At 46.2% G+C, this 26,311-nt stretch overlaps 1 protein-coding gene and 1 long non-coding RNA gene across 12 annotated transcripts in view; one reads left to right on the top strand and one right to left on the bottom strand.

Moving 5' to 3' along the window:
* Nucleotides 1-26,311, bottom strand: part of NPAS3 (neuronal PAS domain protein 3) — a 464,246-nt gene that overhangs the window by 422,077 nt on the left and 15,858 nt on the right. For 2 of the 8 annotated variants that reach the window (XM_056547025.1, XM_056547022.1), the window contains exon 1: nt 7,589-7,906. The exons of the other annotated variants lie outside the window; for them this stretch is intronic. In XM_056547025.1, coding sequence (XP_056403000.1) covers nt 7,589-7,638 — 50 coding nt within the window. In that variant the 5' untranslated portion in view covers nt 7,639-7,906. Of the gene's footprint in view, nt 1-7,588; nt 7,907-26,311 lie in introns of those variants that run through there. 8 annotated transcript variants of the gene reach the window in all.
* On the top strand, nt 3,396-25,492 carry LOC130295829 (uncharacterized). 4 transcript variants are annotated; one of them, XR_008849016.1, is made up of 5 exons: nt 3,396-3,462; nt 21,022-21,282; nt 21,396-21,533; nt 22,167-22,270; nt 25,141-25,492. It is a non-coding gene; the product is annotated as an uncharacterized LOC130295829 (long non-coding RNA). The 4 variants fall into 4 exon arrangements; XR_008849015.1 differs by having other exon boundaries at nt 21,022-21,268; XR_008849017.1 differs by lacking the exon at nt 3,396-3,462 and adding an exon at nt 7,034-7,430 and having other exon boundaries at nt 21,022-21,268.

A 26,311-nucleotide genomic window follows, 5' to 3' on the forward strand; every position in this document is an offset into this window, starting at 1 on the left:
ATTGTTGGATACCTGTGGCTAAATAAAGCAATTGGCGCAGAAATGTTTGGTCCTGCGTCTAACTGCGCTTAAGCGCAAATTATCACCCAGCATATAGAAATCAAAATTATAGAACAATAATTCGCATGTCTAGGGTGTGCCTAAAACATAACTTTTAATAAATACTTTTTAAAAAGATTTTTTTAAGGTATATGTGCCTATGTAGCCAATCACCATAAGTGTTCTATCAAAACAACATGGGATGTGGTTGATATACACAGGATGGCACAGGCGGGCTCTGCTTGGCCCTGCCAGCCCAATTGTGCCTCCTGAGCATCAAATACTCCCACCAATACAACCGCCGTTGGCGGTTGTATTGGTGGGAGTATTTGATGCTCAGGAGGCACAATTCGTTGGCGGTTGTATTGGTGGGAGTATTTGATGCTCAGGAGGCACAATTTGTTGGGAGTTGTATTCATTCTTTCCTTTACACAGATCAGTCGTCCTGGTCCCTTTGCTGAAAAACAGCCCCAAAGCATGATGTTTCCACCCCCATGCTTCACAGTAGGTATGGTGTTCTTTGGATGCAACTTAGCATTCTTTCGCCTCCAAACACGACAAGTTGAGTTTTTACCAAAAAGTTCTACTTTGGTTTCATCTGACCATATGACATTCTCCCAATCCTCTTCTAGATCATCCAAATGCTCTCTAGCAAACTTCAGACAGGCCCGGACATGTACTGGCTTAAGCAGGGGGACACGTCTGGCACTGTATGATTTGAGTCCCTGGTGGCGTAGTGTGTTACTGATGGTAGCCTTTGTTACTTTGGTCACAGCTCTCTGCAGGTCATTCACTAGGTCCCCCCGTGTGGTTCTGGGATTTTTGCTCACCGTTCATTTTTGGGATCATTTTGACACCACTGGGTGGGATCTTGCGTGGAGACCCAGATCGAGGGAGATTATCAGTGGTCTTGTATGTCTTCCATTTTCTAATAATTGCTCCCACAGTGGATTTCTTCACTCAAAGCTACTTGCCTATTGCAGATTCAACCTTCCCAGCCTGGTGCAGGTCTACAATTTGGTTTCTGGTGTCCTTCGACAGCTCTTTGGTCTTGGCCATAGTGGAGTTTGGAGTGTGACTGTTTGACGGCAGCCACCAGAGCAGCACAAAAGTCAGAAGAATGTGATGCCAAAATACATGGTCCCTGACGACTGATGGCAAAGGAAATGCGTAGGACCTCCCTAGCATTCTAAGGATACGTAACTATTTTTATCTTATTCAGTATATCTAAGAAAATGGATAACAACATGCTGGTAAGATGTTATACGGAATGATCTGAGGAGTATCTGATGAGATTATACTTCAGAAAGGAGCCTGCTTCCACTACTTATTCTATGGATTGTGCAATACATTACATGAATAGTGTAATATAATGTGGTGGATTTTGAATTATGTTATATGAACAGTGCAATATCTAGTGGCGGCTGCAATATATATGGACAGTGCAATATGAAGTGGCGCTTTATATATGGACAGAGCAATATGACAGGTTAGCTGCATTTTATAGACTGTGCAATCAGAAGTGGCGGCTGTAATTATATGTACGGACCTTGTTGTATGAAGTAGGAAATGTGCAATATCAAACGGAGATTGTAATTTAAATACAAGAATACAGTCTGTCATCCTATAAATACACGGATCCTAGGATAAGTGCAATAACTGATCGTCACCGGCTTTATACAGTTTGCAGCTGCCCGATTTATCGATTCTGGTCTTGGACAGTTACATTATATGGGTCCAGGATCGGGATACACAGGTGTGCATCATTGCAAGCACTGTTTACTCCGCGCAGTGAGAATCCACTCGGTAAGTGTATCAACACGAACTGACATTTATACTAACGCAGGACCTACACGTGGACCCGTGTGACCAGTGACCTACGTGCATAGGTCCATCTGCTGTGTTGCTTTTTGTGAGAAGTATTGGCAATGGTGGCGGTTCGTGAATCATTTGTGTGCCGTTTTTGTGGAATTGTTGTGTTAATAGAGCTTACGTTAAAAGTGAAGTGTTAATTAATAACGTAAAAAGGTTCCCTGTTGTTACCACGTTTTTTGTCAATTAGTAGACCTCAACAGATGGTGGGTATCATCCCACAGTTTTGAAGTTACCTGTGGCTAAGACCTTGTTCACATCAGAGTTAGGAGCTCCGTCCACTGATTCTGTAAAAATAACAGGACTTAAGATGTCCAGCAACGGGGTACCCCTTTATCGCCTATCCAAAGGATAGGGGATAAGATGTCTGATCGTAGGGGTATGGCTGTTGGGACAGCCATCCCCCCCCCCCTCCAATAGATATGAATAGAGCGGGCATGTCGAGACGTCACGACCACGGCCGCCCAACATAATGCTCAGAACACTGGGTATCTGGAAGGAGATCGCGGGGGTCCCAGCGGCCGGAACCCCACGATCAGACATCTTATCCCCTATCCTTTGCATAGGGGATAAGATATCTAGCAATGGAGTTCCCCTTTAAAGGGAACCAATCATCAGATTTTACCCTATATAACGCTTGGCAAAGCGTTATATAGGGTAAAATCTTTATTTTCACCATTCCCGGGGGATGCTCCTGCCCCCAGGGACGGTGAAGATATAAAGTTATAAACTAGTCACCGCCTCCGCCGTAAGTAGTCACCTGGGCGGGGAGCTCTTCTCATCTACTCCCGTTCTTCGGCCGGCAGCGACGCCCCCTCCGCTTGATTGATGGGCCACGTCATTGTTCCGCTCACTGAACAGACGGAGCAGAGCGATGACGCTGCCCATCAATCAAGCAGAGGGGGCGTCGCTCCCGGTCGAAGAACGGGAGTAGGTGAGAAGAGCTCCCCGCCCAGGGGACTACTTATGGTGGCGGCGGTGACTAGTTTATAACTTCATATCTTCACCATCCCTGGGGGGCAGGAGCGTCCCCCGGGAATGGTGAAAATAAAGATTTTACCCTATATAACGCTTTGCCAAGCGTTATATAGGGTAAAATCTGATGAATGGTTCCCTTTAATGGGGAAAAAAGTCCAGCTAAGGTTGTTTTCTCTTTAAAATCGGTGTCGGCTGTAAACAGAGATGCATAACGCTCATGTGAACATAGCCTTAGATCTGCTTGTGCCACAGCCTAGTAACATAGAACATAGCACAGACACTGCTGAATCATTACACTAGAATTTTACAATAAAATGTACTGACACGTTGTAATATAACATTACATATGGCCTGTATATACACTATGGGGGAGATTTATCAAAACCCGTCCAGAGGGAAAGCTGCTGAGTTGCCCATAGCAACCAATCAGATCGCTTCTTTCATTTTTCAGAGGCCTTTTCCAAAATGAAAGAAGCGATCTGATTGGTTGCTATGGGCAACTCAGCAACTACTCCTCTGGGCAGGTTTTGATAAATCTCCTCCTATATGGACAGAAGGATTTGGGAGTTGTAGGTAAGGAGACCTAGGATACAGTATGTATATATCTATAGCGTTACCTGTAATAAATATGGCTGGGCTGAGTTCACACTGTGTGTCCCAGCTACACGTCAGTCAGCATCTCATCAATAAAGGAATGCCCACATATACTGTGGCGCACAGCACGTGTTCACGCGGTGTTCACACCAGACCCAATAGAATAGACGTCCAGCTATCTTTGGCCATTGAAGTAAATGAAAGCCACCGCTCTGCGCCACAGTATATGCCGGCATCCTTTTTTTATTTTGAAGGGATACAGACGTAAAGCTGGGACGTACAGCCTTAAAGGGGTACTCTGCTGCTCAGCGTTTGGAACAAACTGTTCCAAACGCTGGAGCCGAGAGCTCGTTACATCATAGCCCTGCCCCCTCATGGCGTCACACCCCGCCCTCTCAATGCAAGTCTATGGGAGGGGGCGTGACGTTGTCACGCCCCCTCCCATAGACTTGCATTGAGAGGGCGGGGTGTGACGTCATGTGGGGGCGGGGTTATGACGTCACAAGCTCCTGGCTCCAGCGTTCGGAACAGTTTGTTCCAAACGCTGAGCAGCGGAGTAGCCCTTTAAAGCGTACCTCCAGAGCAGTGCACGAAACTCGTACGGTCGCCTCGGCAATCCAACCGCCGCCGGTCTGTAGAGGTTCGCTTTAACGCAGTGTTAACAGTCAACAGGTTTTGATAAATCTCCCCCTATATGGATAGAAGGATTGGGACACTTATTAATCAAGGAATTCAGGTTAATTCCCATTGCCACAAATGGATAAAATCCAGCCCCTACCAATGCAGTCGCCTTTAGGGTAGGTTCACACGGCGGAATGTCCGCGCAGAATTCCGCAGGAATATTTCATATGGAGCAGAGTCCTATTCATGTCAATGGGATTTTGCTGCACTGTTTACAATTGTAATTTTCCAATTCTGGCATCAGGAGAAAGAATAGTTGTGTCTATTCTTTCTGCAGATTCTGCTAGTAAATGCATTGACGTCTATGAAAAACGCTGAGCGGTCCTGGCGCCCGCCATATTATTCAAATGTGCGGAATGTCCGTGCGGACATCCACCACATTTTATGCCATGTAAATGTGGCCTTAGGCTGTGTTCACACATTGCAGCTAATTAGCGGTACAGCAACTAAATACCGCATGTGTTTTAGACATGTTTTATCAAAAATAGCCAGATTCACCATTGACAGCGACAAATTTGTCATTTTTACTGTGATTTCGACCATTTGCAGCAAAAGCCTAGGCGGTAATTAGTTGCTGAACCTCTGGAAAGGAAAATGGCCCAATACACCGGGTAATAGTGCGGGTGAACAGGAGACCGATGCGGGGTCTAGGTTCACACTATGTTTTTGTAATACGGTTCCCGTGTCAGGTTTTTGATTTAAAAAAAAAAACGGATTCCTCAAAACCTGACTAAACCGTTTAAATTTCAATCCATATACGGTTTGAAAAATTATGTCCAGTTGCATCGTTTTTTTTAAGAAAAAAAACGTATACATTTTTTTAACTTTTCATTCCATTATGAATAAAGTTTCACTTGTTTGATTGAAATTCCAAGTAAAAAAACTGTGCAAAGTCAAAAACCGTATGGTGAAAACCAGATGGAACCGTACGCACATACGGTTCTGTACGGTTCCCATTGACTCCCATGTTTAAAAAAAAAAAAAAAAAACGCATACATTTCAATACAGCTTTTGACCCGGACCAAAAACCGTGGTAGGCTACGGATTTGGGTACAGGAAAAAAACTGACAAGACCGTACAGGATGCAAAACGGACACAACCTGAAGCATCGTTTGGAATATGGTTTACAATGGAGAGTCAATGCGTACGGTTTTCAATACGGTTCCGTACGGTTTTCACATTGATAACGTATACGGGAACTGTATTGCAAAAACGTGGTGTGAACCCAGCCTAATATACATACCTTCAGTCTGGCGCCCGGTACCTCTAAAGATCCTCTTCTATCTTTGCTGAATTGCGTGCTGGAGGCGGGCCCACCTGCTGAATTTGAATATTCATGGTCGCTGCTCACGTGAGCGCTCAGTAGGCACAAGCACTCACGTGACCCGCGACCATGAATATTCAAATCCAGCCGGCGGGCCGGCCTCCAGCGCGCAATTCAGCAAAGATAGAAGAGGATCTTCAGAGGGACCGGGCGCCGGACAGAAGGTATGTATATTATCGTCAAACAGTGAAGCTTTATTAATACAAAAAGGTAGTTAGCATACATTGTACAAAGGCCAAAAAATAGAGAACAGGCCCGAAGACCAAATATGAAACAGTAACAGTCGGGTCCTACAGTGAATTCAATGAGAAGGTATGTATATTAGTAAGGCTGGGTTCACACCACGTTTTAGGCAATACGGGACCGCATGCGGTTGGGGGGAGCTAAAACCGGGCGCTCCCGTATCCCTGTCGTATGCAGCCTGTATGTAATGTATTTCAATGAGCCGATTGGAGTGGCTGCATATGGGCCGCATACGGGAGCGCCCGGCTTTAGCTCCCCCCAGCCGTATGCGGTCCCGTATTGTCTAAAACGTGGTGTGAACCCAGCCTCAGAGACCCCGCATGAGTCTCCTGGTCACCCGCACTATAACCCGGTGTATTAGGTTTAGTGTAGGTGACCTTTTTCCTTTAACGGAAAACTGTCAGCTTTCTTCCCCCCCCCCACTAACCAGCGGTACTGGCTGGTAGTGCGGGGGACGCTGATCAGTTTGATCCATGCCTGGATCCGCCGCGCCATTCTGCCGTAATCTTCTATTTTCGGTATATGCAAATGAGCTGCTAATTTGCACTGGCCGGGCTAACTGGCAGCGCCGCCCAGCTCATCAATATGCGCTGCGGCAGGTGGCACTGAGGTCAGAGTGCCAGTTAGCACCTCATTTGAATATACCAAAAAAAGAAGATTGCAGCCGAACGGCATGGCGGATCCGGGCACGGTAAGGATCAAACTGATCAGAGTCCCCCGCACTACCAGCCAGTACCGCTGGTTAGTGTGGGGGGAGAAAGCTGACAGTTTTCCTTTAATACTTCAGCACCAAGACATATTGGACAGTTGTCGCTCCCAACTGTGTGGGAATAGTTTGGGTTCGGCCCCTTTTTCGGCCCATTGTACACCTCAAGGTCCATAGAGGGGGGACTCTGGTGTGGAAGAAGATGAAGAGCTCCGATCTTAACCCCATCCAACACCTTTGGGATGACCTAGAACGGACCTTGTGATCCAGACCCTCTCGTTCTAGATCACTATCTGGCCTCACAAATGCCATTCTGGATGAATGGGCAAAAAAATTCCCACAGACACCTCCGAAATATTGTAGAATGGATGTAGAATGGGATGTCCTAGAAGACCCTGTAGGTGTAATGTGGAGGGGGCCGATACTTTTGTCCATAGAGTTCAGTGGTCCCCCAGACTGTGGACCCAAGCTGTTGCAAAACTACTTTGCATGAGCTGGAATATCAACCTAGGATACAGTGTATATATCTATAGCGTTACCAGTAATAAATATGCGTATACTGTGGCGCACAGCACGTGTATATTATTTTACCAATAGACCCAATAGAATAGACGTCTAGTCTCGCTATCTTTGGGCCATTGAAGCGAATGAAAGCCGCCACAGTATATGTCGGCATCCCTGAGGTAAAGCTGGTACCTCTAGACCAGTGCACGGAACTCGTACGGTCACCTCGGCAACCCAACCACCGCCAGTCTGTAGAGGTGCGCTTTAAGTGTGAAATGTCCCCAGAAAACTACCGTCTAAAACTTCCACAACCTTCATAGATTCACGACGACATTGGCGCAGCGTAGTCGTTGTCCAGCGCGCGACAAACCGTACCTGCGACCGTAAAATCATCCATAAGACCACGGTGGGTGATCGGTCGTCAGGTTGTCAATCACATGATTACAGGGACCAATGAAAAACCGCTGCCACACAGCGCTGCTATAGATGGTAGGTGACCGTGTACAGACACTGCGGCTGGGAGCGCGGTGCCGCGTCCTGTGTGTACGTGTGTGTACTGCGGCCGGGGGCACACGTCATGTGTCACACTCCCCGCCGCACCGTGCACACTGCACACTCGGGCCTGCCCCGGCCACGGCCTCTCTTACCGTTCTCTGCGGGAAGGGTCCTGCTGATAGCCGGGCTTGGTGGGCGCCATGTTCCGGGCAGCGGGCCCCGAGGTGTCTGTATGGTCATTCCGCGCCCGGTGTGGGGGAAGCCGTCATCCTCCGCTCCACAGCCGGCCCTCAGCCTCCTCCCCGAGGGCTGACAGCGGCTCTAGCTACCGCGGCTGCATCCTCCATCACTGCGCTCCATCACCGCCCTCCCTCCGCCTCTCCCCTCCTTCTCCTCTACCTTCTCCTGTCTCCCCGGCACCTAGCCCCAATGTCTGCGCCTGGTCACACCGAGCTGCGGCTATTGTGCTGCCGCGTCTATTATTCCCCGCACTGCATCTGCTCCTACTGTACCGTGTGAGGTACCCGGCTCCTGTATGTGAGGGGCCCCGAGATACACGGCTCCTGTATGTGAGGGGCCCCGAGATACCCGGCTCCTGTATGTGAGGGGCCCCAGAGATACCCGGCTCCTGTATGTGAGGGGCCCCAGAGATACCCGGCTCCTGTATGTGAGGGGCCCCAGAGATACCCGGCTCCTGTATGTGAGGGGCCCCGAGATACCCGGCTCCTGTATGTGAGGGGCCCCGAGATACCCGGCTCCTGTATGTGAGGGGCCCAGAGATACACGGCTCCTGTATGTGAGGGGCCCCAGAGATACCCGGCTCCTGTATGTGAGGGGCCCCAGAGATACACGGCTCCTGTATGTGAGGGGCCCCAGAGATACCCGGCTCCTGTATGTGAGGGGCCCCGAGATACACTGCTCCTGTATGTGAGGGGCCCGAGATACACGGCTCCTGTATGTGAGGGGCCCCAGAGATACACGGCTCCTGTATGTGAGGGGCCCCAGAGATACACGGCTCCTGTATGTGAGGGGCCCCAGAGATACACGGCTCCTGTATGTGAGGGGCCCCAGAGATACACGGCTCCTGTATGAGAGGGGCCCAGAGATACACGGCTCCTGTATGTGAGGGGCCCCAGAGATACCCGGCTCCTGTATGTGAGGGGCCCCAGAGATACACAGCTCCTATATGTGAGGGGCCCCAGAGATACACAGCTCCTGTATGTGAGGGGCCCCAGAGATACACGGCTCCTGTATGTGAGGGGCCCCGAGATACCCGGCTCCTGTATGTGAGGGGCCCCGAGATACCCGGCTCCTGTATGTGAGGGGCCCCGAGATACCCGGCTCCTGTATGTGAGGGGCCCCGAGATACCCGGCTCCTGTATGTGAGGGGCCCCGAGATACCCGGCTCCTGTATGTGAGGGGCCCCGAGATACCCGGCTCCTGTATGTGAGGGGCCCCAGAGATACACTGCTCCTGTATGTGAGGGGCCCCAGAGATACACGGCTCCTGTATGTGAGGGGCCCCGAGATACCCGGCTCCTGTATGTGAGGGGCCCCAGAGATACCCGGCTCCTGTATGTGAGGGGCCCCAGAGATACCCGGCTCCTGTATGTGAGGGGCCCCAGAGATACCCGGCTCCTGTATGTGAGGGGCCCCGAGATACCCGGCTCCTGTATGTGAGGGGCCCCAGAGATACCCGGCTCCTGTATGTGAGGGGGCCCGAGATACCCGGCTCCTGTATGTGAGGGGCCCCGAGATACCCGGCTCCTGTATGAAAGGGCCCCAGAGATACACGGCTCCTGTATGTGATGGGCCCCCGAGATACATGGCTCCTGTATGTGAGGGGCCCCGAGATACACGGCTCCTGTATGTGAGGGGCCCCGAGATACAAGGCTCCTGTATGTGAGGGGCCCCGAGATACACGGCTCCTGTATGTGAGGGGCCCCAGAGATACACAGCTCCTGTATGTGAGGGGCCCCAGAGATAGCCGGCTCCTGTATGTGAGGGGCCCCGAGATACACGGCTCATGTATGTGAGGGGCCCCGAGATACACGGCTCCTGTATGTGAGGGGCCCCAGAGATACACGGCTCCTGTATGTGAGGGGCCCTAGAGAAACACTGCTCCTAGTGAAGGGCCCTAGAGAGGATAGTGCACTGCTCCTATACACAGTGAGGGGCACTAGAGAGGATAGTGCACTGCTCCTATACAGAGTGAGGGGCCCTAGAGAGGATAGTGCACTGCTCCTATACATAGTGAGGGGCCCTAGAGAGGATAGTGCACTGCTCCTATACATAGTGAGGGACCCTAGTAAAGACAGTGCACTGCTCCTATACATAGTGAGGGGCCCTAGAGAGGATAGTGCACTGCTCCTATACACAGTGAGGGGCACTAGAGAGGATAGTGCACTGCTCCTATACAGAGTGAGGGGCCCTAGAGTAGACGGTGCACTGCTCCTATACATAGTGAGGGGCCCTAGAGAGGATAGTGCACTGCTCCTATACATAGTGAGGGGCACTAGAGAGGATAGTGCACTGCTCCTATACATAGTGAGGGGCCCTAGAGAGGATAGTGCACTGCTCCTATACATAGTCAGGAGCCCTAGAGAGGATAGTGCACTGCTCCTATACATAGTGAGGGGCCCTAGAGAGGATAGTGCACTGCTCCTATACATAGTGAGGGGCCCTAGAGAGGATAGTGCACTGCTCCTATACATAGTCAGGAGCCCTAGAGAGGATAGTGCACTGCTCCTATACATAGTGAGGGGCCCTAGAGAGGATAGTGCACTGCTCCTATACATAGTGAGGGGCCCTAGAGAGGATAGTGCACTGCTCCTATACATAGTGAGGGGCCCTAGAGAGGATAGTGCACTGCTCCTATACATAGTGAGGGGCCCTAGAGAGGATAGTGCACTGCTCCTATACATAGTGAGGGGCCCTAGAGAGGATAGTGCACTGCTCCTATACATAGTCAGGGACCCTAGAGAGGATAGTGCACTGCTCCTATACATAGTCAGGGACCCTAGAGAGGATAGTGCACTGCTCCTATACATAGTGAGGGGCCCTAGAGAGGATAGTGCACTGCTCCTATACACAGTGAGGGGCCCTAGAGAGGATAGTGCACTGCTCCTATACATAGTGAGGGGCCCTAGAGAGGATAGTGCACTGCTCCTATACATAGTGAGGGGCCCTAGAGAGGATAGTGCACTGCTCCTATACATAGTGAGGGGCACTAGAGAGGATAGTGCACTGCTCCTATACATAGTGAGGGACCCTAGTAAAGACAGTGCACTGCTCCTATACAGAGTGAGGGGCCCTAGAGAGGATAGTGCACTGCTCCTATACATAGTGAGGGGCCCTAGAGAGGATAGTGCACTGCTCCTATACATAGTGAGGGGCCCTAGAGAGGATAGTGCACTGCTCCTATACACAGTGAGGGGCACTAGAGAGGATAGTGCACTGCTCCTATACAGAGTGAGGGGCCCTAGAGTAGACGGTGCACTGCTCCTATACATAGTGAGGGGCCCTAGAGAGGATAGTGCACTGCTCCTATACATAGTGAGGGGCCCTAGAGAGGATAGTGCACTGCTCCTATACATAGTGAGGGGCCCTAGAGAGGATAGTGCACTGCTCCTATACATAGTGAGGGGCCCTAGAGAGGATAGTGCACTGCTCCTATACATAGTGAGGGGCCCTAGAGAGGATAGTGCACTGCTCCTATACATAGTGAGGGGCCCTAGAGAGGATAGTGCACTGCTCCTATACATAGTCAGGGACCCTAGAGAGGATAGTGCACTGCTCCTATACATAGTCAGGGACCCTAGAGAGGATAGTGCACTGCTCCTATACATAGTCAGGGACCCTAGAGAGGATAGTGCACTGCTCCTATACATAGTGAGGGGCCCTAGAGAGGATAGTGCACTGCTCCTATACATAGTGAGGGGCACTAGAGAGGATAGTGCACTGCTCCTATACATAGTGAGGGACCCTAGTAAAGACAGTGCACTGCTCCTATACAGAGTGAGGGGCCCTAGAGAGGATAGTGCACTGCTCCTATACATAGTGAGGGGCCCTAGAGAGGATAGTGCACTGCTCCTATACATAGTGAGGGGCCCTAGAGAGGATAGTGCACTGCTGCTATATATAGTGAGGGGCCCTAGAGAAGACAGTGCACTGCTCCTATACATAGTGAGGGACCCTAGAGAGGATAGTGCACTGCTCCTATACAGAGTGAGGGGCCCTAGAGAGGATAGTGCACTGCTCCTATACATAGTGAGGGACCCTAGTAAAGACAGTGCACTGCTCCTATACACAGTGAGGGGCCCTAGAGAGGATAGTGCACTGCTCCTATACAGAGTGAGGGGCCCTAGAGAGGATAGTGCACTGCTCCTATACATAGTGAGGGGCCCTAGAGAGGATAGTGCACTGTTCCTATACAGAGTGAGGGGCCCTAGAGAGGATAGTGCACTGCTCCTATACACAGTGAGGGGCACTAGAGAGGATAGTGCACTGCTCCTATACAGAGTGAGGGGCCCTAGAGTAGACGGTGCACTGCTCCTATACATAGTGAGGGGCCCTAGAGAGGATAGTGCACTGCTCCTATACATAGTGAGGGGCCCTAGAGAGGATAGTGCACTGCTCCTATACATAGTGAGGGGCCCTAGAGAGGATAGTGCACTGCTCCTATACATAGTGAGGGGCCCTAGAGAGGATAGTGCACTGCTCCTATACATAGTGAGGGGCCCTAGAGAGGATAGTGCACTGCTCCTATACAGAGTGAGGGGCCCTAGAGAAGACAGTGCACTGCTCCTATACATAGTGAGGGGCACTAGAGAGGATAGTGCACTACTCCTATACAGAGTGAGGGGCCCTAGAGAGGATAGTGCACTGCTCCTATACACAGTGAGGGGCCCTAGAGAAGACAGTGCACTGCTCCTATACATAGTGAGGGGCCCTAGAGAGGATAGTGCACTGCTCCTATACATAGTGAGGGGCCCTAGAGAGGATAGTGCACTGCTCCTATACAGAGTGAGGGGCCCTAGAGAAGACAGTGCACTGCTCCTATACATAGTGAGGGGCACTAGAGAGGATAGTGCACTACTCCTATACAGAGTGAGGGGCCCTAGAGAGGATAGTGCACTGCTCCTATACACAGTGAGGGGCCCTAGAGAGGATAGTGCACTGCTCCTATACATAGTGAGGGGCCCTAGAGAGGATAGTGCACTTCTCCTATACACAGTGAGGGGCCCTAGAGAAGACAGTGCACTGCTCCTATACACAGTGAGGGGCCCTAGAGAGGATAGTGCACTGCTCCTATACAGAGTGAGGGCCCTAGAGAGGATAGTGCACTGCTCCTATACAGAGTGAGGGGCCATAGAGAGGATAGTGCACTGCTGCTATATATAGTGAGGGGCCCTAGAGAGGATAGTGCACTGCTCCTATACATAGTGAGGGGCCATAGAGAAGACAGTGCACTGCTCCTATACATAATGAGGGGCCCCTTATATGTCATTCAACTCTGTTACATCTATGAGACACCTGTTGTGCTCCAAGTGACAGAAAAAACAACAAACAGCAACATTATAACCATAGATATTATAATAGCACTCATATAAAGCTATTAACACATAATGTTTGTTTGCCCCACACATGTGCCATCTCCATTGACAGCAATGCATTTCCAAGTGGAATATAAAATTCTGCAGTGTGACTGGTGTGGCAGAATCCTACTAAAAACTATAGGAGGCTGCTGCATTAGAATTTCCAAGCAGAATTTCTCAGCTTGGAAATTATCTAGTCTGCATGGGCCCTTACTGTGCTTCCCCACCTGTTGCTGTGCAGCTGTTGCAAAACTACAACTTCCAGCATGCAACGGCTATCAGAGAATACAAGGCGTTGTAGTTTTGCAACAGCTGCACAACCACACATTTGGGAAGCAACATGGGCCTCATTTATTTAAACTGTAAGGATATGTTCCCAAATCATGAATTTGATTTTGGCTTCACTGTTGAAGTTAATTGGGAAATCTATAGCAGATTGGCAGCGTATCTGCAATGTGCGAATATACCCTAAGGGTACGTTCAGACTGCGGAATCCCCACGGAATTCCGTGAGCAGAATTCTGCACAGTGAACATTATCAGCGGAATTCCAGCGGCGGACAATTCCACTGCTGAAATTGTTTTGCGCAAAGAAGGAACATGTTGCTTCTGTGCGCGGAAGTCCACGAACACTGCATAGCCGTTAATGGTGATGCCGCAGTGCCGTGCGGTCCTACCGCCAAAGTATTTTCAGCGGTGGCCGCTAGACGGAATCTCCGCTCGCGGAATTTCAGTGGTGGAAAGCTCCGCTGCTGAAATTCTATAGCGTGCACTGTGCAGCAGAATTCTGTCAATGTGACTTTGCTGCACTGGAATTTCGGAGTGAAATTTCCAGGTGGAATTTTGCTTGAAAATTCTGTAGTGTGAACCCGGCCTAACATTGTTCCTGATTGCTGATGGGACAACATGATAGGAGTTTCAATTTTGCAACAGCTGCAGATCCACAAATTGGGAAAAACTGACTTTCAGGGTTTCCTAATGCTATGGTCTTTTGTTGGAATGTCTAAACGGAGAATCTCCATTCGACATTCTGGACACTGCGGGGTGCAGGCATAATTTGCTGGCACTAGGACTGCACAGGTATGCGCCGTTTCGTGGATGGCTATGCATTCCATGAAAAATGTAATTTCCGTGTCAGATGTTTCTGTGCCGGAATTTTTGCCGTGTGCATAGAGCAACAGAATCTCCTTGCCGGATTCCAATGCGGATTCCGGCACAGAAATTCTGACATGTAAACATGGCCTAAAAGGAACCTATACTATACTACTATAAGGCTAGGTTCACACTGCAGAATCTCCGGGCAGAAAGTTTCCGAGTGTGGCCAGCGCCGACTGCGCTAAGACCGTGCAGACACTGCAGTCTCCAATAGACTGCAATGTGTTCCGCGAGTATTTCCGCCCAAAGAATGAGCAATGCTATTCTTCAGGCGAAATTTCCAAGCATATTTTCCGTTCACAAATTCTGCTTCACAAATTCCGAAGTGTGAATTTGTGAACGGAAACCCATTCACTATATAGTACATTTTAGTAAGCGGAATTTCTTCCTGCAATTTCAAAGCGGAATTGCAGGCGGAATTTCCGTAGTGTCAACCTAGCCTTAGTCTCCAGGTTCCATCATCATAACACGTTTTACATGATCAAATGCGCTGTAGTCTTTCACGGGTCCAGCTATTGAGATACTACAAACAAACCTTTACGTCCATTTATTTTAAATCAGCTGTTAATGTTTCATAACTCAGGACTTCTATGGTGAGCCATAAAGCAGAGGATTGTAAACCAAGTGAGTACCAATCCACTGACTCCTAAATCACTGACTATTAAATTACCGCCTGGATGTACCAGGTCTGACTGAGCTGCTCTCCTTTCTCCTATATAAAGGGATGGTCCCAAGCCACTGGTCTACGTCCACTCTTATAGAGAGCAGCAATAACACATTTACATGTAAATAGAAGGTGGAAGCAACCGATACGTGAGCCTTTCATTGTATGTGATCGGGTGAGAAGGCTCCAACTAAGGCTGGGTCTACATCACGTTTTCTTCCATACGGGAGCGCATACGGCAGGGGGGAGCTAAAACCTTGCGCTCCCGTATGCCTTAGTATGCGCTCCTGTATGTAATTCATTTCAATGACCCGGCCGGAGTGAAACGTTCGGTCCAGTCGGCTCAATTTTGGGCCGTATTCGCTTTTACAACCGGACCTAAAACCGTGGTCGACCACAGTTTTAGGTCCGAGGAAAAAGTGCATACAGCGCAAAAATGAGCCGACCGGACCGAATGTTTCACTCCGGCCGGCTCATTGAAATGAATGACATACGGGAGCGCATACAAAGGCATACGGGAGCGCGAGGTTTTAGCTCCCCCCTGCCGTATGCGCTCCCGTATGGGAGAAAGCGCGATGTGAACCCAGCCCTAACTAAATCCAAGGATCCAGATCTTATACGGCCTCACTCAATTTCTCACACTTTCCAAGCCAAGTACTTCCCGGTCAAAGACGCCTCAAGAATTGATCACGATTGTGAACAAAAGTACCTTGCATGGCTACAATTGTGATGCTGCACCTATTTACCACCATGTCAATTCAAGTTTGTAGTAAGGGCAAAGGCACGCTAGATAGAATCGTTGCAGCAATTATCAGAAAAAAAAATTCTGATTAAAAAATTCTGATTTTAAAGCAAAGCTGCTGCTGCTGCTGCGGATTTACTCCTAAAAAGAAGGAAGGACAAAAATAATAAAAAAAAATAACTTATACTAACCTTGCCCTGTTCTCCTGCATCTGTTTTCTTCCTCCTGGTCTTCTCTATTCTTCCCGCTTCATTGCTCAGCCAATCACTGGTCTCAGTCGTGTCCTGTCTTCTAGTCTAGGCCAGCATCGTCTTGGAAGCAGGAAGAAGGGAGATGACTCGGGGATCGGTCCAAAGTTATAGGGATTCGTGGGGCACTGGAGCTAGATTAACCCCAGCCCCCCCACCATTGCACCTTATTTGTTTGTTTTGTTATACAGTAGATAACCCCTTTGAAATAGATAATTGCAGATTTTGAGGCAGACCAGTGAATAATCTACTGTAAAATCCACAGCCATATGGTTTCTTACCAAAAAAAATCACATTGGTTGAAAAATCTACACCACGGGTATGTTTATGCATGGGAGACTTTTCATGTACAAATGCACACAGATAATCTGCCTAGTGTGCACTGACCTTAAAGGGGTACTCTGGTGGCAAACCTTTTTTTTTTTTTTTTTTTTTTTTTTTTAAATCAACCGGTGCCAGAAAGTTAAACAGATTTGTAAATGACTTCTATTAAAAAAAATCTTTATCCTTCCAGTACTTATTAGCAGCTGTATGCTACCGAGGAAATTCTTTGCTTTTTGAATTTCTTTTTTTGTCTTGTCCACAGTGCTCTCTGCTTACACCTCTGTCCGTGTCAGGAACTGTCCAGAGTAGCATAGATTTGCTATGAGGATTTTCTCCTTCTCTGGACAATTCCTGACACGGACAGAGGTGTCAGCAGAGAGCACTGTGGACAAGACAAAAAAAAAATTTGAAAAAAAAAAAAGAATTTCCTCTGTAGCATGTAGCTGATAAAAAGTACTGGAAGGGTTAAGATTTTTAAATAGAAGTAATTTACAAATCTGTTTAACTTTCTGGCACCAGTTGATTTAAAAATATATATATATTTTTTAACAGAACCAACATGCAACAGCTGAGGAAGTATGAAAGAAACATAGTTAGAGGCACCACGCATACCCCTAGACCTGAGCTGTGAACCCCCTAGAGCAGTGGTCTCCAACCTGCGGACATCCAGATGTTGCAAAACTACAACTCCCAGCATGCCCGGACAGCCGTTGGCTGTCCGGGCATGCTGGGAGTTGTAATTTTGCAACATCTGGAGGTCCGCAGGTTGGAGACCGCTGCCCTAGAGTACCACAGGTTGGGAATTAGAGGCGAATATGGATGCTCTAATGTTAAAGGGACTGTCTGCTTAGTATATTGATTTTGAACACTTAGGCCCGATTCACACTTGTGAAGCTCCGGACAGGAAACTCCTGTCCAGAGACTCTGAGTGTTGCTAGCGCCGTCCGAATAGACGGCAATGCCTACAGAGTGGAAATTTTCCAGAATATTGATCAATTGTATTCTTCTGCATTGTGCACACTGCAAAATTTCCACTGCGTAAATTCAGATTCCGGACATTGCCGAATCTGGGCAGACTGCATTGCCGTCAATGGTGATGTAGCATGTCCACACGGTCCTAGCGCCGATGGATTTAATCGGCACCTTCTGAACATGGAATCTCTGCCTGAAATATCAGATTCCGTAGTGTGAACATACCCTAAAATTCTGAACACCTTAGGCTTGGTTTTCCATCATTTTTTTTTCCAGCAAAAATGCCCAATAAAAGCCACATTCGCTGCACAGCGCTTTTTATTTTTTATTTTTTTGCAGGAGAAAGGCTGCAGCCAAAGGTTAGCTGAAAGTCAATAGGGAATTATGAAACCCCAAACTCACTTAATGTTTTTTCCTTTTGATTTTTTTACTCTTCTTGGGCATATTTATTTATTTATTTATTTTTTGCTCAGTGGTGGTTATGTAAAATTACAGCATGCTGAGACTATGGCGTTTTTATTTTTTTCTTCTCTTTTTATAAATCTTGTCGTTTTTCTCCCATAGATGTCTATGGGAGAAAGAAAACACCATCAAAAATGCCATGTGGGTTTAGCATTGTCATTTTTACTGGTGTTTTTTCCCCCCAATTCTTCAATAGAAATCCTTAAAGGGGTACTCCGGAGGGGGAAAATATTTTCAAATCAACTGATGCCAAAAAGTTAAAAAGATTTGTAACTTTAATTATTAAAAATCTTTAATAATCTTATTCCTTCCAGTACTTATCAGCTGCTGTATGCTCCAGAGGAAGTTGTATTTCTTTCTGGAGTTCTTTCCAGTCTGACCACAGTGCTCTCTGCTGACACCTCTGTCCATGTCAGGAACTGCAAGAGTACAAGCAAATCCCCATAGCAAACCTCTCCTGCTATGGACAGTTCTTGATACGGGCAGAGATGTCAGCAGAGAGCACTGTGGTCAGACTGGAAAGAACTCCAGAAAGAAATACAACTTCCTGTGGTGCATACAGCAGCTGATAAGTACTGAAACATTTAGGATTATTAAAGGGGTACTCCCATGGAAAACTTTTCTTTAATATCAACTGGTGCCAGAAAGTTAAACATATTTGTAAATCACTTCTATTAAAGAATCTTAATCCTTCCAGTACTTTTTAGGGGCTGTATACTATAGAGAAATTGAAAAAAGAAATGCATTTCCTTTAATGTCATGACCAGTGTTCTCTGCTGACCTCTGCTGTCCATTTTAGGAACTGTCCAGAGCAGGAAAAAATCCCCATAGCAAACATATGCTGCTCTGGACAGTTCCTAAAATGGACAGCAGAGGTCAGCAGAGAGCACTGTGGTCATGACCTCAACGGAAATGCATTTCTTTTTTGGATTTCTCTTTAGTCTACAGCCCCTAAAAAGTACTGGAAGGATTAAGATTTTTTAATAAAAGTGATTTACAAATCTGTTTATCTTTCTGGCACCAGTTGATAAAAAAAAAAAAAAAAAAGTTTTCCACGGGAGTACCCCTTTAAGTCGCATGAAGAAACAATCACATGACTTGTCATTTAAAAAGATGTGCAAAATGACAGGGAAGTCTTTTTTTTATTTTTATTTTTTTAAAGGGGGGTGGGTGGAAAAACACGCAAAATAAAAAAAACACGTGGAAACCTAGCCTAAGAGCAGTCTTCTCTAACCTGTGGCTCTCCAGCTGTTGCAAAACTACAACTCCCATTAAGTTCTGACAAAGCCTTAGGCTATGTTCACACCTCGGAATGTCCGCACGGAAAAGCTCAGTGCATTACGCAGATTGCGGGCGCCGGCACAATATGCCGGTGCTAGGACCACACAGGAATGTGCCGTCTCGTTGACGGCTATGCATTCCAAGCGTAATCCTCAGGAAAAAAATGGACAGGTTAATTCTTTCTGTGGACACGGAAATGGGAATTTCCGTGCCAGAAACATCTGGTGCGTAAATTTCACCGCGTGCACAGCGCAGTAGAATCCCATTGAATACAATGAGACAATGCTGCTGCGGAATCTCCACAGAAATTCCGAGGTGTAAACAGTGTTTCTCAACCAGTGCGCCTCCAGCTGTTGCAAAACTAAAACTCCCAGCATGCCCGGACAGCCAAAGGCTGTCCGGGCATGCTGGGAGTTTTAGTTTTGCAACAGCTGGAGGCACGCTGGTTGGGAAGCAATGCCCTAGAGGTTTGTTTCCCACAATTTATCAAGATGTAGATAAATCTCTGTGTGTTAGTAAAGCCGCACCTCATTGCTGTCCGATGGAGGAGTAGTCCGGCAGCAAAGTTTAAAACATTATTTGAAATCTATTTAGGGAAAATGATGTAACATCCAATGTTCTGAATACGGGAATATGACACCATATATTTTCCGAACTGATTACAACTATCCGAACACAGTAGATTTATTAACGATTTGATACAACATTGTCATCGTAGTGTTTTATGGATCCCATTCATCCCAAATGCAGCCAGTTTCAGCCCCCTATTTGGGGGAGGGCAGGGCCGCGATGCTTTGTCTCCCCTCATTGACATTAATGGCAATTAAAGGGATTGTCGAACTTTTCTCTAAATCCCAATAACTTCGATGGGAACAAAAAGATCCTGTTCTCAGGGACGATGGTGGTCTCATTGTTTGGACCCTCAACAATCAATGCTTTATGATTTATCCTATTGACAGATCAGAAAGCATTATCATGGAAAAACCCTTTCAAGGCTCGAAATTGACCACTGCGTGTGGCATGGGACAGGACTCAAATTCAAAAGAGCTTCTACTGTGTTAGGCTGTGTTCACACTGTGCATTTTTATTTTTTTTGTGTTTTTTATGCTTTTGTTCTGCAATTTTGGTGAAATGGATGCATAAATATACCTCTTCTACCGTGATTGCAATGACACGATCCTGCATTACAAACGCATAAAAATTGCACCATGAGAACACAGCCTTAAAAGGGTAATCAATAATAATTTTTTTCAAATCAATTGGTACGAGAAAATAGAACAGATTTGTAAATTAATTCTATTTAAAAATCTTAACCCTTCCAGTACTTATCAGCTGCTGTATGCTCCACAGGAAGTTCTTTTCTTTTTGAATCTCCTTTCTGTCTGATCACAGTGCTCTCTGCTGACACCTCTGTCCATTTTAGGAACTGTCCAGAGTAGGAGCAAATCCACATAGCAAACCTATCCTGCTCTGGACAGTTCCTGACATGGACAGAGGTGTCAGCAGAGAGCACTGTGGTCAGACAGAAAGGAAATTGAACAAGAAAAAAAACATCCTGTGGAGCATACAGCAGCTGTAAAGTACTGGAAGGATTACAATTTATTTTTATTTTTTAATATAAGTAATTTACAAATCTGTTTAATTTTTAGTAGATTTAAAAAAATAAAAATAAAAAAAGGTTTACCCCTTTAAGGAAGACAAAGGTTGATTGATGAAAAAATGCTGTCTGTCTGTTTGGTGAACAATTATTTCACCAATGGTTTTTTGGTCATATTAACTATTACATTTGTTTAAAAGCAACCAAGCAGCAAATGTGACCATATATAAAGCTTGGCTATGCTTTATATATGGTAAAATCTTTATCCTCACCATCCCCAGGGAACGTTTTTGCCCCCAGGCATGGTGAGGATATGAAGTTATAAAGTTCCCCCCAGTATACCTACTGGGTCCCAATTCTTTGGCCCTGGTCCCACCCCCTCAGCTTGATTGACGGCCTGGGTCAGCGCTCTGCTCCGTCTGCTTAGGGAGCAGAGCGATGACGACCAATCAAGCCAGGATTGTCAGATTCTTTTTATATGTTGTACATCTTGCCAAAACATTAACCTTTCTAATATACGTCAAATATATTTTCTCCTTTTTATAGAAATCAACGCTTATAAAAAAAAAAAAAAAAACACTAGGGGTCCCCATACCATCCAGAACATAATCCTGTCCATCTGAAGCTCAGGCAGGAACAAAGTCCAGGAAGTGAAGGCGGGACTAGCAGGAGGAGGTTACAAAGAAGCCTGCAGTGATTGGATGAAGAGACTCAGCACAGCAGACTCAGGGAGGAAGAGGAGTTATGCAGAGTGAGGAGAAGCCTTCTCCAGAAAACAGAATAAAAACAACAAGTGAGCACTAAAAAGTAGCTATTTTTGAAAGAAATATAGGTGCTTGACACATAATTATATGTACATCATCAAGATTAGGTACTAAAACATATAACATTTTACTGTATTTTTCGGTGGTATATGACAGGTACTCTAAGATTATAGTGGTTATAAGTTAACTCACTGAGCAGTTCTTGTGGGGTTGATGCGTCACAGACACCAAAAAGAAGCCGTAACAAGCAGAGACCTGGAGTGTTGGAACAGTAGTTGAGGGGGACTGGAGGAGGTAAGTATGACTTTTTATTTGTATACCCCCCACAGCCATATTTATAATACTTATTTTTATAAACAACCCCTTTTAGTGCTGAACATAGCAATGAATGGAGTGGTGGCCAAGCATGAACATGAGGGGACAATTGACCTTCGTTCTTGGTGGTCCCAGTGGTCAAACCTTCTCCAATCAGCTAGTTATCCCCTATATTGTGCATAGGGAATTTTTTGTCACTTTTGGTGTAGTTACAAAGCCCCTGTAACGTGATGTAGCACTTGTAACCCTAACATTAGGGTCAAGATAAACTCAGAAGTCAATAGTATTAATTAAGACGTCAATGGTAATTAGACGTAATGCAATGTTGGACATCTTAACTATCCTGTGACTACAAGGCGGCTCACGTATAAAATCGTATGGGCCAAGCCAAGCTTTGCTTTTTCAATGCAACAGCTCTCAGTAAGATCACTCATATTTGAACAGTGTTTTCCAACCAGGGTGCCTCCAGCTGTTGCAAAACTACAACTCCAAGCAGGGCCGGACAGCCAAAGGCTGTCCGGGCCTGCTTGGAGTTGTAGTTTTGCAATAGTTGGAGGTTTTGCTACAATGTACAATGTCTAGACAATCCAATATGCATTCTATGTACTCCAGGTAAACTATCGGGACAGATGTTGTGCTGCTGATGCAGGTACCTTACAGAGGATCGCCTAGTCTGGATTACAATTTAGCAGATGCTCAGCTAGAAGAAGTATTAGGTTTGTATATGTTTTCACCCTCATGCATCGCTGTAACAAAAACATATATTTTCTATTCACCAGCAAGCAGAAATGGCAAGGCATTGAAGCAAAAATGCATCTTAGAAAGTAGCATACATGCCAACAGTCTTCATTTTTTGCAGATATCGGATATTTTGGGGGTTTTACTTAGTATTTTTGACGAGCTGCAAAGCTGAAATGACCCAGAAGCATACAATGACTAAGCTTTATGAGCATAAGAATGGATATATAAATATATATATACATACTAGGGATCGATATTCACGATTTTGGGCGTTATCGGTATCAGCAATTACCTTGTTGACAATCCGATAATGCCCCGCCCCCGCACTGCCCCCACCACCGCACCGCATCGCACCCCCCACCACACCGCCCCGGCCCCATTGCCTCCCCCATCCCCGGTTTTATAATTACCTTTGGCCAGGGCCCACGCTACTTCTGGCTCCTGCTGCGTCCTGCGTTACGCTGTGCGCAATGGCGAGTGACGTCCTCAACGCACCGTCAGTGCGCACAGTGACAGCTCAGGAGGACGCCACCGGAGCCACATGTAGAGTGGAGTAATTATAAATAACAGGTAATTATAAAACCAGGGATGGGGGAGGCAATGGGGCCGGCGGGGTGCGACGCGGTGCGGTGGGGGCTGCGGCGCGGCGGTGGGGGGCGCGGTGCGGGGGGGGGCGGTGGCGGTGATAGGACTCAGGAGGACCCCCGGACAGGCAGGGGAGAGAAGCGGGTGGCGGCGGCCTATGGCACTTTAAATCAATGATCTGCAGCGGTGTCTCAGGGGGGATAAATAGCCGATAACTTATACCGGAATATCGGTATAAGTTATTGGCTATCAGCCCTATCCTCCACAGATTATCGGTATCGGCCCTAAAAAATCGATATCGGTCAATCCCTAATACATACATATACATTTCTATTTTTATATTCTCTTCCTCTCTCTCTCTCTCTCTGTCTCTCTCTCTATATATATATACATATACAGTACAGAGCAAAAGTTTGGACACACCTTCTCATTCAAAGAGTTTTCTTTATTTTCATGACTATGAATATTGTAGATTCACACTGATGGCATCAAAACTATGAATTAACACATGTGGAATTATAGACATAACAAAAAAGTGTGAAAGAACTGAAAATATGTCATATTCTAGGTGGAAAGTGTCCCCAAGTGCAGTCACAAAAACCATCAAGAGCTACAAAGAAACTGGCTGACATGCGGAGCGCCCCAGGAAAGGAAGACCGAGAGTCACCTCTGCTGCGGAGGATAAGTTCATCCGAGTCACCAGCCTCAGAAATCGCAGGTTCACAGCAGCTCAGATTAGAGACCAGGTCAATGCCGCACAGAGTTCTAGCAGCAGACACATCTCTAGAACAACTGTTAAGAGGAGACTGTGTGAGGCCTTCATGGTAGAATATCTGCTAGGAAACCACTGCTAAGGACAGGCAACAAGCAGAAGAGACTTGTTTGGGCTAAAGAACACAAGGAATGGACATTAGACCAGTGGAAATCTGTGCTTTGGTCTGATGAGTCCAAATTTGAGATCTTTGGTTCCAAACACTGTGTCTTTGTGCGACGCAGAAAAGGTGAACGGATGGACTCTACATGCCTGGTTCCCACCATGAAGCATGGAAGAGGAGGTGTGATGGTGTGTGTGTGTGTGTGTGTGTGGGGGGGGGGGGGGGGTTCTTTGCTGGTGACACTGTTGGGGATTTATTCAAAATTGAAGGCATACTGATCCAGCATGGCTACCACAGCATCTTGCAGTGGCTGCTATTCCATCCGGTTTGCGTTTAGTTGGACCATCATTTATTTTTCAACAGGACAATGACCCCAAACACCTCCAGGCTGTGTAAGGGCTATTTGACCAAGAAGGAGAGTGATGGGTGCTGCGCCAGATGACCTGACCTCCACAGTCACCAGACCTGAACCCAATGAAGGCAAAAGGGCCAACAAGTGCTAAGCATCTCTGGGAACTCCTTCAAGACTGTTGGAAGACCATTTCAGGTGACTACCTCTTGAAGCTCAACAAGAGAATGCCAAGAGTGTGCAAAGCAGTAATCAAAGCAAAAGGTGGCTACTTTGAAGAACCTAGAATATGACAGATTTTCAGTTGTTTCACACTTTTTTGTTATGTCTATAATTCCACATGTGTTAATTCATAGTTTTAATGCCTTCGGTGTGAATCTACAATATTCATAGTCATGAAAATAAAGAAAACTCTTTGAATGAGAAGGTGTGTCCAAACTTTTGGTCTGTACTGTATATATATATATATATATATATATATATATATACACCGTGTGTATATATATATATATATATATATATATATATATATATATATAATCTTTATTAAAGGATCACAGAAAATATAAAACTCAGTAGGCTTAAGTTGTTAATAATAATAAAATAAAAAAAACAGCTAAGAGGCAAAATATCCTAAGTAAATAATTTACAAAAATATATAGGGAGATGTTGGTATAAAAGGAAATGTGTTCAGAATGTATATATAACAATTACAGATGAGCAAACTTACAGTAATTCGATTCGTCGCGAACTTCTCGGCTCGGTAGTTGATAACTTATCCTGCATAAATTAGTTCAGCTTTCAGGTGCTCCCGTGGGCTGGAAAAGGTGGATACAGTCCTAGAAGAGAGTCTCCAGCCACCGGAGCACCTGAAAGCTGAACTCATTTATGCAGCCTAAAGTCAGCAACCGCCGAGCCGCGAGGTTCGTGACGAATCGAATCACTGTAACTTCGCTCATCTCTAGTAACAATACATAATACTGATATGGTCTTCTGTACATATAAAAAAGGAAACAATTTTTTTCCCCGTTATTAGAAGGGAAAGCTCCATTGCAAAAGTGAGGATAGCACGCACCCTCTTCTTATTGGATGCCACAACAACAATGCGATCCTAGCCAAAAAAAGACGTGCCAATTAGAAGATGACGGGAGTAAAGTTTCAATAGTATTACGGATTGTGGTGCCCGGTCTTCTCACATTGAAAAAGCATTATTGTTATTAATATTTTTATTATTATTATTATTATTATACTAGTCTAGTAATGTTTTTGCATATTACTGCTCTACACACTGTCAACCAAATGAAGCTGAGATTTATATATTAACCATTAAAAAGTCTACCATTTACACAATCCACTAAAAATTGGATATTTCTAATGTATTGACCAATAATATCAGGGGTTATCGTTATCACAATAAAACATACCTCCGAAAAACTTGGAAATTTTTTTGGTTTGTCCTTAAATCTCTGCCCTTGCCTTTCTTCCTACATCAGCAACTGTCTTCTTTCCCCTCTGTTTGCTATGAATATACTGTAGTAGCCAGTATGTTCGCTAGTCTCCATCCCTTTCTGTTCACTGTAAATATAGTAGACCTATAGACCTAGTATGTTCAACAGTCCGTCTACTTTCCCATCTATTTGCCGTAAATATTGTAGCCAGTATGTACACCAATCAGTCTCCTTCACCCTCTGTTAGCTATAAATATAGAAGCCAGTATGTACACCAATCAGTCTCCTTCCCCCTCTGTTAGCTATAAATATAGAAGCCAGTATGTACACCAATCAGTCTCCTTACTCATTCTGATATCTGTGAATATAGTCCCAATCAGTCTCCTTCCCTCTCAGGTAGCTGTAAATATAGTCCCCAGCAAGTTTACCATTTAGACTCCTTCCTCTGGTAGATATATAGTCCATTGTACCTTTGCCAGTCACTCTCCTTCCTCCTCTGAAAAACATAGTCCCCAGTAAGATCCCATGCAGATACTTAGCCAATAATTGTACAATGAAGATAGTGAAAAGAATAACACCTTCTTGCCCAAAAGTCAATCCTCAAGATAAGTCTACTCAGTTTTGGTTTGGGCAGTAAACAGGGGGCCTGCATGGGCTCTCTGACCTGTGACTACATATTCCCAGACACAGAAGGCTGCACTACCCTCTAGCACCTTACTAGCATAGCCAGCATTGACTTTTTTCAGCAATCTGTGTTAC

Source organism: Hyla sarda, chromosome 11 (assembly GCF_029499605.1).
Source record: "Hyla sarda isolate aHylSar1 chromosome 11, aHylSar1.hap1, whole genome shotgun sequence".
Lineage (NCBI taxonomy): Eukaryota > Metazoa > Chordata > Amphibia > Anura > Hylidae > Hyla > Hyla sarda.